Below are 13,276 nucleotides of genomic sequence, written 5' to 3' on the forward strand. Positions count from 1 at the left end.
TACGGCTCTCATGAAATTACATTTTAAAAAATGTGGCGTTTATGGCTCTCACAGCCAAAAAGGTTGCCGACCCCTGCTCTAAACTAAGCAGAATTAGAAAGAACAGGCTTTTTTTAGGCTTTTCCCTATGTTTATCAGATTTTTAAAATTATTTATCTTTCCTTTCACTTCTTCTCTGCAGGGAGTATAGTAACTAAGAAGGCTAAGGAAAAATAAAGTAAACAGCAAAAGCAAACATGAACACGGGCTTCCTGTATACTTTAGAGGCAAGTTCTGGATGAGGAGAGTTCCCTTGACTCCAAGTTCAATAAATATGTTTAAGTATCTATTGGGTGAGGGGTATTATGCTAGGTGCTAGGGGAAGAAAGACAAAAACAAAAATAGCACCTGCCCTCAATGAGCTTACATTCAATGTGTACTTGGATAAGTATATGCAAAGTACAGAGAAATATGAAATAATTCCAAGAAGTAGAGAAGAGTACCAAGAGAAGGTGGGAATTACAAGGAAAGGTTCACTGAACTTTGAAGGGATTCCAAGAGTCAGAGGTGAGGATGGAGAGAATTCCAGACATGGAGAAGAATCTGTGCAAGGAGTGAGAGATGGATGTGAACTCAGAGAACTGCAAGTGGACACACACACATGCATGTGTACACACACACACACATACACACATGCATCTTCCAGGGTGACTAGGAGGGACCACACATTCAGAGGAGTACCACAAAATAATACTAGCAATCCAGATTGTGGAAACTTTAAATACAAAAGTGATTTTATAATTTATCTATTAAGAAACAAAAAGGAGAGAATAAAGATTTTTGATTCCTGCCCCCTCTTTCAGTCATGGCCCTCTCTTCAGATTGAGCACACCCATGCCTGTATCAGGAAGAAGGATAAAAGTGGGAGTGAAACATTTTGCCACAAGCGAGGCTTCTGTCCTCGGCAATGCCCTAAAGCCTTTGTGGGACTAAGAATCTCATAGAGGTCCTAGAGAAGAGCTAGCTTGGGTTCAGGTAGGGAAGAGCGCAGGATCCGTCTGTAGCCAAGAAGACCCCAACAGAGTCTCAGTTCAGAGCTCTTGGATTGGAGGGCCCCATTCCTTTGCTGTTACAAGATTGATGATTCTCATAATCCAGGGACTAGGTGGTCAGCTGGAGTCTTTGTTGGTGTCCTGGCCTGAGCCTGTGCCAGAGTCTGGATTCTATGGATGATGGTTTTCCTTTGTGAAGAGGTATTTCTTCTGAAAACATGGTTTCAACTCAAACATCCGTGTTCTTTCCTAGGACTTTGTTTCTGGGAGCTGACCTTGGAGTTCTGAAATAATGTTGCTAAGATCAAATGGCAATGGCATCTCAGGATCATCATCTTCCCAATATGGCCAACAAATTGGTCTCTGGTCCTCTGGTAAATTTTGGGCGATTCGGGATTGGCATCTAGAAGAATGAAAACGAGTCAATATTTATCAGAGGTAATTTTCCTTATTATTTCTATTTATCAGTGGTAAATTATCCCTAAAAATTCAAATCTAGAGGACTCTCAGAGGGTGATTAAAATCTATATGTTTCTAAAATGCTAATCAATGAGGAGGAGGAGGATGAAAAATGAAGTAATTGTTCCCCTTGTAGGAAGGAAGTTGGTCTGTGATTAGGAAGAATTGTTCACTTACATTGATAGTCCTTCTTTTTCACCATCCAGATTTGTGTTATCTTAGAGGGATGTCCCAGAAAGCCAATCACAAAGAATATTTAGTTTCACAGCCTTTTTTTTTATTATAGTGAATTATTTTTTTCATTATCTCAACTGTTATTTAAAGTGTGTGATTAAACCATTATCAGATTTAAATGTTTGTGGGATTTCAATGTATTACTAGATTACTGAGAAAGATTAAACTGAATTTACTGCACTAAGGGTCCAAGGATAGATTAAACAATATAACAGATCAGGATTGACTTTGTAGATTCTAGAGATTTGCACATGTATCCTTCTGCCTCGCTCTGAAAAAGGCACTCCAAGGAGAGACCATTTTATAAGGATGTATGCAAATAGAGGTTAATAATCATTTCCACTGATGAATAGGTGGGGAAAACTTCAACAAAATTAAATTAAGAGGCTAGCGAAGAGTTAGTCTCTAGGGAAAACACTTAAATCACAGTTTTTATTAAATGGATTATTCATCAATACTAGAGGAGTTAATTATCATATGCAACTAAATTACAGTCTTGCAGGAGAAAAGTTGGGACAACACCACTACACCTTGGCAGACTCCCATCACACAAAGAGAAGATTATTTATAGACAACCTGGGAATATCCAATAGCTTTGAGCTGTGCTCGTCTATAAAATGGGGTACGAGTACCTTGTTCTATCTATCTTATGGAGTTGTAGTGAGGACTGAATGGAATACTATGTGGTGAAATGCTTTGATAAGCTAAAAGCCCTGTGATATTACTATTATTGTTTTAGGGTAAAATGGAGCAGTGGGAAGTCAGAGAGTTCATTTATATCTTATGCAAAACTCAATTATTCAGTACATAGAAAAGTTAAAGCAATGCTAGTCAGGGGCAGGGGCAGTGGATAAAGCACCAGCCCTGGAGTCAAGAGGACCTGAGTTCAAAACTGGCCTCAGACTCAAGCTGGGTGACCCTGGACAAGTCACATAACCCTATTTGATTCATATTTCCTTATCTGTAAAATGAGCTGGAGAAGGAAAAGGCAAATGACTCCAGTATCTTTGCCAAGAAAATCCCAAATGGGGTCATGAAGAGTTGGGCACAAGTGAAAAACAAATCAGAGAAAGAAACAGACAGTTCTCTCATTCTTCTCAATATGTAATGTGGACATAAGAAATGTGGATCTTGGAAATCCATCTGGAAAAGTCATCTGGAAATCTCCCCCCCCTTTTTTTTTCTCTCTCTCAATCAATAAGCAAGTGGTCACAGCCAACATTATTTGTCTTCTGGCCATGTAGGATGGACTATAAAGAGATCAAAGTACATAACATCCTGGCCCCATTTGGAAGACTGCTGTAGGGAAAAGATGCCTTCTTCTCTGGGGAATTATTAATGGCACGGGGCCCCCACGGGAAAACATACTTCAACTTTACACCTATTTTTGCGGGTGGTTAATTGCCGCACCAGCATCTTGTGCACTCCATCCATCGTACATTACAGCACAAGGACAGTATTAACACATAACATTCCAATATATCTTCAGCTCTCCGCATCAGGCCCTGATAATAGCATCTGTTAACATGTACTAAGTACTATTATGTAGCACATCACTTCATAAATAATAAGATTAGCTGACCTCGGGGGCCCCGAGAAGAGTAATGTGTTTAAATGTTCTCATTATTTATTTAAAACAAGAATTAAAGCAACAGAAGCTACTTTTGACAATCCTCTTAGCATAAATATTAAACTGTTTGCATTGATAAGCCACACTGTACAGAGGAACAGGATTTGTTTTGCAGACTGCTCTATAATAGGTGTTTCAGAAAATGCAGCTTGCTGTCTGAGTTCTGAGAGGTGCTTAGCTGATTGTCTCATCATTGTTGCGAAGACATTTTCTAAATTACATGAAAGGAACATGGGGAAAAATTAATATTCAAGGGAAGCTGCAACTAATTACAACAGAACTTAGCAAGGCTTTCAAATCATGCTTTATTTCTGTCTCAGTACCAAACAGTATGCTCAATTTGCTGGGGAGGGTAAGATATTCCAAATTAAGCATTTCAATCTAAAAGTGGATAAATTAACCGTGTACACATTATTTTGGCTGGCAGATTGAAGAGTTGTGATAGTGAGGATCCACTAAGAATATTATGAAGCATGTAAAAGTCAATTAAAAAATTCATTCTCACTTTGAATTTAAAATGGAAAATGTGGCTTTTTTTTCTATTTTAAAAACATATCAGAAGTATTAAAGTCTGCAAAGGAGGCATATTTGGTGGCAGCCTTTCCTTCTCCTCATTTTCGATTCCACATTGTCATCCATTGCATTTGGCTTTGTATTTGAGAGTTGGCATTTGGCATTTGCATTTTGCTAAATCTGGGAATTTCTGCCCCTTAAAAATAGAACTATCAAGTCTATTCCTGACTCATAGCTTCCATGGTTTCTCCCACTGCTGTTCCCAGAAAAGGGCAATGGTTACAAAAGATTAGCTGTCACCTGGTTCACTTGAGTTAGGCTGTCATAAAACCTATCTCTTGCTCTGTGGCAGACCTAGGATAGGGTTGTTTATCCCACTTGTTTTATTTGGACCAGAAGTGGGATCCAGTCTTCCTCCTTATTGGAGGAGTTTTTCTTTTTGCCTTTTAAGTACCACAACTCTGAACTCTCAGATCTCTCTTGAGTTCATCTCTTAAAGGCTAAGAACGTGGCACTAATTTCTTGGTACTGATTAGATTCTACAGTGTACTCCATGCTTGGGGTGCTATATTTATCAATAAGAAATCGACCTCTAAGATGCCAGGTGACAGCCACCCTTATCCTAAATAAGGCTGTCTGATTTAACACCATACCAGACAATGGAACAAAGGCAAAAAAAGGAAGCGTGTCCAGAAACAAGTTTTAATCATGCTGGCAGGGTTGTGGAGAAATCGAGACATTAACTTATTGCTGATTGGACCTGTAAAACTTGGAGAAATTTCTGGAGGATACAGGAAAAATTATAAAATTATAAATTTTACCCAATAAGCATCCAATAACTGTACTGTTGGGAATATGCCCTGAAAGTGTTATTTAAAAAGATAAAAAGAATTGTCTGTTTAAGGATTTTCATTAACAGCATTTTATGACAAAAACCCCTCAAAAGTTAGAATCAACTTATATGTGCAAAAATAATAGCTAAATAAATTGCGGTACATAAATGGCAAACAATACTATAATGCAATCAACAACTTAGAAGGATGAGGAACATAACAAAAATCTGGAAAGAAGAAACAAAGATCTAGTGAAAATGATCTTTGGATAAAAGTAAACAATAGGTAATGTCGAGAGCTAGATGACCTCTCTAAAGGAGTTGCTGCAAATTCCCTTATTCTAGGCCATTAAGTATTTTTTCCATAGCTTCACCTTTTTATTTTTTTTAAACTCTTACCTTCTGTTTTAGAATCAATGTGAGGATATGTGAAGGAACCTAAAAGGCAAATTAGGCCCACTGAGGAAAAGCAGCCATAAAGACATACTTATGAGTTTGCCTGAGATTTCATGGCAGAGCCGGGATCTCAAAATAGCAGCTCAAAAAGTATTGTCTTTTATGGCTGCTTTTCCTCAGTGGATCCAATTTGTCTTTAGTTTCCTTCACATATCCTTGCTCATCAATACTAAATATTGGTTCTAAGGCAGAAGAGAAGTAAAGGATAAGGCAACTGGGGTTAGGTGATTTGGCGCTAGTTGCCCCGCTAGGCAGTGTCTGAGGCCACATTTGCACCCAGGACCTCTTGTCTCCAAGCTCCGGCTCTCCATTGGCTGAGCAACTGACCAGCTGCCTCCCTGGCATAGCTTCTTGCTGTTCCCCACCAGGGAAATGGTTTAGTGACATCAGTTCAATTCAATCCAATAAACCTTTATTAAATGCTCATTATGATGTTAGGCACTGAGCTAAGCATTGTAAAGGAACAAAAAGACAAAAGGGGAGAAAATTGGGTCTAGGAGCTTAGGCTGTATTGGAAAAAAAGCACTGGATTCTATGTCAAAGGACACCAACTTCGTGCCTCGGGACAAGTTACTTAATGTCTCCTATCCTCAGTCTCCCAATCTCTGAAATGAAGAGATCCTTCTCAGAGGCATTCTGTTTTTGTTTTTTGTTGTTGTTGTTGTTGTTGTTTTTTTACATTTTTAAACCTTTAACTTCTGTGTATTGGCTTCTAGGTGGAAGAGTGGTAAGGGTGGGCATTGGGGGTCAAGTGACTTGCCCAGGGTCACACAGCTGGGAAGTGTCTGAATCCAGATTTGAACCTCGGACCTCCTGTCTCTAGGCCTGACTCTCAATCCACTGAGCTACCCAGCTGCCCCTCAGAGGCATTCTAAGGCCCTTTCCAGCTCTTGCTAACCAGGAGCCCATTTCCCCATCTGAAATATGGCACCCCTGAGTCACCCGAATCATTGTTTCCTCCCAAATCGCTTCCTATCCTCACTCCTCCCTAAGAGCAAGCCCCTCTAAGATGGAGAGGGTCACTGGCCTGTTTGGGGAATTCCTGGCAAGACTCAAAGGCAATGAAATATAATAAGGATACTGGAGAACGTAGTTCATATTTTATTGCATTTTAATAACAAAAAGTTCATATTTGTCACGTGTTTAAAGTATTTCTCTGTACCCCCATGATTCTCCAGAGAGACTCTTTTTCCGAGGGCAAGCTGGAATGCCAGACTCCCTGGAAAAGGTAAGGATTTTAAAGAGTATTTGTGGTTCCCAAACTGTAGCATACTCTTGAGAGGCCGTACCAGCTGAATGCTAGTCACAGAGTGTTAATGCCCCAATTTTGCAGATAAGGAAATGGTTTTAGAGAGGCTGAGTGTTTTATACCCCAGATGAGAGCCCTAGCTCTTGTCTTTGTACTCAGGCAGAGGCCTCCGTCTTTCCCACTTTCTTCTCTACATCCCCCAACTCAGAAGTGTCTGGATCCTAGGCTAACCCAAGACTCTGTGCTTAATCCATCGCCTCTGAGCCCCTTAATTACTAAATGAAGAGTCCTCCCCTAATGCCTTAGTGACATAACACTAAACCACCAAATGGCCTCCCCTAATCTGGCGGCCAGATAGTCTGCCCAGAGTCCGTCCCCAAGCAGGTATAACTCCCGGACCCTGACCTCCCTCTCCACCTCCAGCCCATTCCCCCAGGGTCGCACTTACATTTGGACCAGCAGGGTTTCAGCTACATTAGTGGACATTGGTCATGATGCTAAAATTAACCACTTTAGCTAAAGTGTGTGTTAATTATGGGTATGCAAGCAGTCAATAAAAGGTTAATGCAAGAGTCAAAGGATAAATTTCTCTCTGTATTGCATCACTCTACAGACTAAATGACTAACATTATGCTTTGTGTTTTTAATCAATAGGTTTTACAGTAATGTGTGAGGCATTGATTTAAAAAAAACACACAGCGTATTCTCTGTCCCTAAATTTTGCAACCAATAAGGAAGCAGTAGTAATAGCTTAATTACATTTATTGAAATGGCAAGAAAACAGGTTCACGTCAAATGCTGACTGGTTCGAGAACGTGCCTGCACATATGCTAAAAGGCAAAACCAAACAAAACCCAACTCCCTAACTGAGAGGTGTTCCTGAGAAATCAATGGAATAAGGTTAAAGGAAGGAAGGTATCCAGTAGTATGCTTGTCAGTATTTAACAACCAGATCTCAGAGGGGAAAAAAATGTAGTAGTTTTAAGTCAAATTTATATGAACAGTTTCTCCATCACTTTCTTCAGTCCAAACAATCTAAAAAATAGTAAATCAAGCCCTGATTTGTAGCATTTGCCTATTTCTGAAACAATGAAAGTCCAGCATAGCCCTGAAAGTATTCCATAAATTATGGGGAGAAGTTGGTCATAATTTATAATGGGGAACCTCACTTTTGTACGATGCTTATCACTTTTTCAAAGCACTTTGAAAATTATTCTCTTGCTCCGACAGCAAACATTTTTTAAGTGTCTCCTGTGTACAAAGCACTGAGCAGTCATTGGAGGAGATAAGAAAGTTTAGGTAAGATTGGAGGACTTCTAAGGCCTTTCTCAGCTCTAAATCTAGGATCTTCTGATTCTGCCCTCATGGAGCTTGCAGTCTAGCACATTTAATCCTCATCTATCCTGTGAAAAAGTAGAGAAAGTGTAAGTGTCCTTTTTATAGACCAAGAATTACAGTGTAGTAAGGTTAAAGGATTTGCCACAAAGATGATATAAAGTGATAGTGAAAGACACATGATGAGGCTTCAACATGTAACTCCCAGAAAGGTTTTCTTTCTTTTCTTTTTTTTTTCCCCATTCGTGTGCTACTTGTCCTAGAAGGGATGCTGACCCTTCCTCTCTAGCATCCTTTAAAGCTGCACTACGTTCAGTAAGGGTACTCACAAGCATACAAAACGACTTCAGATCTCCAGAGACTCATCTAGGGGAGAAATAGGGGAGTCAGACCCTTTTCCCTTCTCTCGAGATTCCATTTCTACATGCTTATTGATGACAGAACTTCTTCCCTGTTTTTCTTTCCTTCTCTTTTCACTTAACCTCTTCGTCCCTTGAGAAAAGAACCGCTTTTGGTAGAAGCTAAAAGTAGAACTCTAGATCTCCTTCCCTTCTCCCCTGCCTTTTTTAATCACACACACACACACACACACACACACACACACACACACACACACACACTCATGTTTCAGTTTCCTCACTGCAAAAGGGGCTGTTTTTGATAAAAATATCATGACTTAGTGGGAATCTCACTTTTAGTCTTTTATTATTATTATATTTATATGTAATTACATAATGGATTACATTTATTTTAATATTATTAAAATTTATAAGTATTTTATTTAAAATTTTATAATTATATATCATATAAAGAAATAATAAATGATAAATAATTGTAATATAATATAATTTATATTTATTTTATTAAATTTATATTATATTTTAAGTTGTTATTAATATATTAATCAATACTAAGTATTAGTTCCAAGGCAGAAGAGTGGTAAGGGCTAGGGGGCAATGGCAGTTAAGTCACTTGCCCAGGGTCACACAGCTAGGAAGTGTCTGAAGCCACATTTGAACCCAGGACCTCCCATGTCTAGGCCTGGCTCTCAATCCACTGAGCCACCTAGCTGCCCCCATATTTTCAGTCTTTTTGAAAATAGTCACTTGATATTTGTATCCGAAATAGTCTCTTTTAACAAATGAGGAAACTGAGACATAGATTGATAAATGACTATCACAATGACATGCTGAGTCTAATTATAGGGATTTTAATCCTGTTTAGAGACAAGATAGATAAAGAGAAAGAAAGAAAGAAAAGAAGATAGAAAGACAAAAGTGGATACAGACATATTTACTTGTCCTACTCTCTTGCACTTGCGTGGGACAGCTAGGTAGTGTCAGGCCTGGAGAGTAATGGGCCTAGAGTTTCCTGATTTAAGTTCGAATTTGGACTCAAACACATACCAGCTGTGTGACCCTGGGCAAGTCATTTAACCCCAGTGGCTTCAGATTCCTCATCTGTAAATGAGCTGGAAAAGGAAATGGCAAACTTCTCCAGAATCATTGCCAAGAAAGCTCCAAATGGTGTCATGACACAAGTGAACAACAATAAGCCATCCATCCTCCCTTTCAGGGCCTCTTTGTGATAAATGGTACGCTAGTGCAATTGAATGGGACAATCAATCAACAAATACTTTCTGCATGCCAAGTGCTGTTAGTCAATCTGGTAAGTGGAGGAAGAATGGAGCAAAAATGTTCAATACAGAAAGCTCCTGATTTGGAGTCAGAGGACTGGTATTCGAATCTTGACTCTGCCCTTTAATACTCTGTGAACTTGGTCAGGTCGCTTGACTTCTCTGAGCCTTAGTTTTACTCCTCTGTAGTTGATCTATATCAGCAGAATCAAACCCAAATAGAAATGGATCCCTGCAGGCCAAATATTGACAAAGTAAAAAAAAAACCCACAAATTAATATTCTCTATATCATATCTTTATTTATTTTGTTAAATCTTTCTCAATTGCATTTCAGCCTGGATCAGGCTGTATTCTTTGAGCTTTGATCTAGATCATTTCTAGATAACATCTGATCTAGATAACTTCTTAGATCCTTTCCAGTTCTTAACTTGTGATCTTATCATCCCCCAAACACTGTTTCTGTACTCAAGACTCTTGTAGTCCAACAAGATGAGGATGGGGACCCACATCTAATTTCAACAGACATTTCCCAAGCAGCTCTTATGGAAAGGTATTATGATACATGCTAGAGATACAGAGATGAAAAAAATGACACACTAGTATAACTGACTCAACATACAATAGCGAGATAATACAGCGCTACTGATGAAGTTTTTGTTGTTCAGTCATTTCAGTTGTAGATGGCACTTCATGAACCCCACTTGGGAGTTTCTTGGCAAAATTACTAGAGTAATTTCCCATTTCCTTCTCTGGCTTATTTTATCGATGAGAAAATTGAGGCAAACAGGGTTAAAGTGACTTATCTAGGGGCACACAGCTGGTAAGTGTCTGAGGACAGATTTGAACTAGGGAAGTTGAGTCTTCCTGACTTCAGGCCCAGTGCTCTCTCTCTCTCCACTGTGCCACCTAGCTGCCCCTATTGAGGAGGTAGAAGCCAGCCTATGGAGTGCAGTTTGTGGTTTGGAAGCACCATGGTTTTTTCTCACCAATAGAGCCCTGCACCTTGTCTTCAGTTGCATCACACACTAACTAAATGAGCCAGTTGTGTGAGGCTCTTGACCAAAAGTATTTTTGCTCTTTACCACGTGGACATCTCTTCCTGGTGTATTTAGCAAATGATGATAGGCAAGTTCTACGACAGCGCCTCCCGGGGGTACCTTTTTCCTCCATGGCATTAGATAGCTTCATACAGTGGACTGGTCTTGGAGTCAGACTTGCCCTTGGAGATTTGTTAGCTGGGTGACTCCAGCCAAAGTCCCTTATTTTTCTTTAAGCTTTTACCTTCTTATCTGATATTCTCATCTCATTTGAACTTGAAAGCATCTGTGATCCTGTCCAGTTCTAAATCTATGATCTTATGGCCCTTGCCTGACAAGGGCTCACAGAATCTTGAAACCTAAGAGCTGGAAAGGTCCATGCAAGTTTAGTTAGCCCAGCGCGTATCAGACTAGGAATCCCAGTGACAAAATCATATATTATTAAGAGATGTGTATTTTTAAAACTAATGTCTTGAAGAATTTCAATCTTGCCTTGGTTAATTTTTTCATCTTTCTGGCTTCTCTCCTCAGCTGAACTGTTAGTTTGAGGGCAGGGATTACTATTTCACCCTTTGGATCGTCTTATGGCATCAAGCAGAGTGATCTGAACATATTAACTGCTCAATGAATATCTGTTGGGTGGGGCATTAGTGAGAGGAGCTAAGGGAAGTCCTGAACTTGTCAATGACTGATTGAACCTGTCTTCATTTCGTCCTGGCAAAAACCAAGGAGGGGAAAGCCCCACTAATCATTACCTGACAAATATGATAAAAACACAGTATGCAAATGGACTCCCGCATGATTCTTCAGTCTTACAGGGACATTTCCAATATCCAATGCAGCCAAAAAAATCCCACTGATCCCAACCTCACCTGACCCTTCAGTAAACCAATAATGCTTCAGGTTCTATCTGGAACAAGGGTTTTTAGTCTTTTTTTTTTTTTTGGTGCTGGACCCCTTTCTCTGTCTGTTAATATTCATAGACTCTGTCTTAGAATAAAATCTTTAAGTGCCCAAAATAAAATATATGGGATTACATAAAAAGCCAGTGGTATTGAAATTAAAAAAAAATTATTTTTCTTGATTCAAGTACACAGATCCTCTGGAATCTATGCATAGACCCTTCTTGGTCTTAACTTCAGTTTATGAACTCCTGATTTAGACTAATCTTTTTTTATTCAAATAATCAATCAATCAAGAAGTATTTATGTGCCAGATACTGCACTGAGGTCTGGGATACAAAGATAGGTAAAAATAGTTCCCATCTGGAAGGAGTTTACATTCTAATGGGGAAGACAACACATAAACAATGAGGTACATACAAGATATGTACAGAGTAGATGGAAGGCAGTCTGAGAGGGGAAGGGATGAACATCTGAAAGACCAGTAAAGACCTTCTGAAATAGGTGGGATCTGAGCGGAGTCTTGAAGGAAGCCAGGGAAACTAAGAGGTGGAGGTGAGAGAAGATTCCAGGGGTAGGGGGCAGCCAGTGCAAAGACACAGAGATTGGTGATGGGAGTGTTATGTATGAGGACCTGCAAGTAGGTGAATGTGCCTGGAATATAGAGTATATGGAAATAAGAGTGAGCCACAGAAGCCTCATGGAGCAGGGCAATGACAGAAAAATCACTCTGGTAGTTGAATGGTGGGCAGAATGGAGTAGGGAGAGAATTGAAACACTGAGACCAATTAGAAATAGTCCAAGTGAGAGGTGATGGGGCCTGAACTAAGATTGTGGTTATGTAGGTAGAGAAGGGGACACATATGAGAGATACTGAGAAGATAGAAATGACAAGATTTTGTGACAGATTTTTTATATATGAGAAAGAGGAAGGAATCAAGGATGATAAGTGTTGAGTCTGAGTAACTAGAGGAAATATATTACCTTTGACAACAATAGAGAAATTTGGAAAAGGGGAGGGTTTTGAGAAAAGGTAATGAGTTCTGTTTTGAGACATTCAATTCTATATTTCCAAAGGGCAGTGGTGTGTGCAGAACTGAACTTCAGGAGAGAGAGTGTAGTAGATCTTAGAATCCTTTGTATTGAGATGATACTAATGGGAGCTGATGAGACAGCATGGAGTTGGAGAAGCCCAGGACAGAGCACTGGAGGACACAGAAGGCTAGTGGACATGACATGGGTAAGGAGCCAGCAAAGGAGGGACACACAAGGTTAGTAAGCATGGCATGGAAGGAAAATCAGTGCAAGGAAAAGTTTGGCATAGGAAAACCAGGAGAGAGCAGTGATCTCTACTGTCAGATACTAAGGAAGGGTCCAGAAGAATAAGGTCTAAGAAAAGGCCACTGGATTTGATAGTTTAAAGTCCATCAGTAAATTTGGAGAAGGAAGTTTTGTTTGAATGATGAAGTTGAAAGCCAAATTGCAGAGGATTTAAAAGAGAGTGAGAATAGAGGAGGAAGGGGAGGCACCGAATGTATTTACTTAAGAAGGGAAGAGTATGATACCTAGTGAGGATGTTAGGGTCAAGAGAGGTCAAAAGAGGTCTTTTAAAGATGATGGAAACATAAATGTTAGGCACCAAGGAAGGAGCCAGTAGAGAGGGAAAGAGCAAAGATAAGAAGAGGAAGAGGATCTTCTGAAGAAATGGGGAGAAGGTAGAATCAAGGTACATAAAGAGAGGCTGGATTTGGCAAAGAGTAGGGTCACCTTTCCATCAAGACTAGAGTGGAGGAAAGAAATAGTGGGAGAAGATTTCTTAATGATGTGGCATGAGGAAGAGGAAGGGAGAAAGGATTGCTAGATACAAATAGCCTCAGTTTAAAAAAATTAAGTATGAGATGAATAACATAGCTAAGAGAGTAGAGGGAAGAAATACTCCTTTTATTAAAACTTATCTGCAT

General features: G+C 39.5%; 1 protein-coding gene across 1 annotated transcript in view; it reads right to left on the reverse strand.

Annotated features, from left to right (window-relative positions):
* Positions 1–817: 817 nt before the first annotated feature.
* Positions 818–13,276, reverse strand: part of FTO (FTO alpha-ketoglutarate dependent dioxygenase) — a gene marked incomplete at its 5' end in the record, with an annotated part of 387,795 nt that continues 375,336 nt past the window's right edge. Inside the window, 1 exon segment of the mRNA XM_044659722.1 lies at positions 818–1,434. Within this exon segment, the coding sequence (XP_044515657.1) occupies positions 1,281–1,434 (154 nt within the window).

This window comes from Gracilinanus agilis, chromosome 2, assembly GCF_016433145.1.
Source record: "Gracilinanus agilis isolate LMUSP501 chromosome 2, AgileGrace, whole genome shotgun sequence".
Lineage (NCBI taxonomy): Eukaryota > Metazoa > Chordata > Mammalia > Didelphimorphia > Didelphidae > Gracilinanus > Gracilinanus agilis.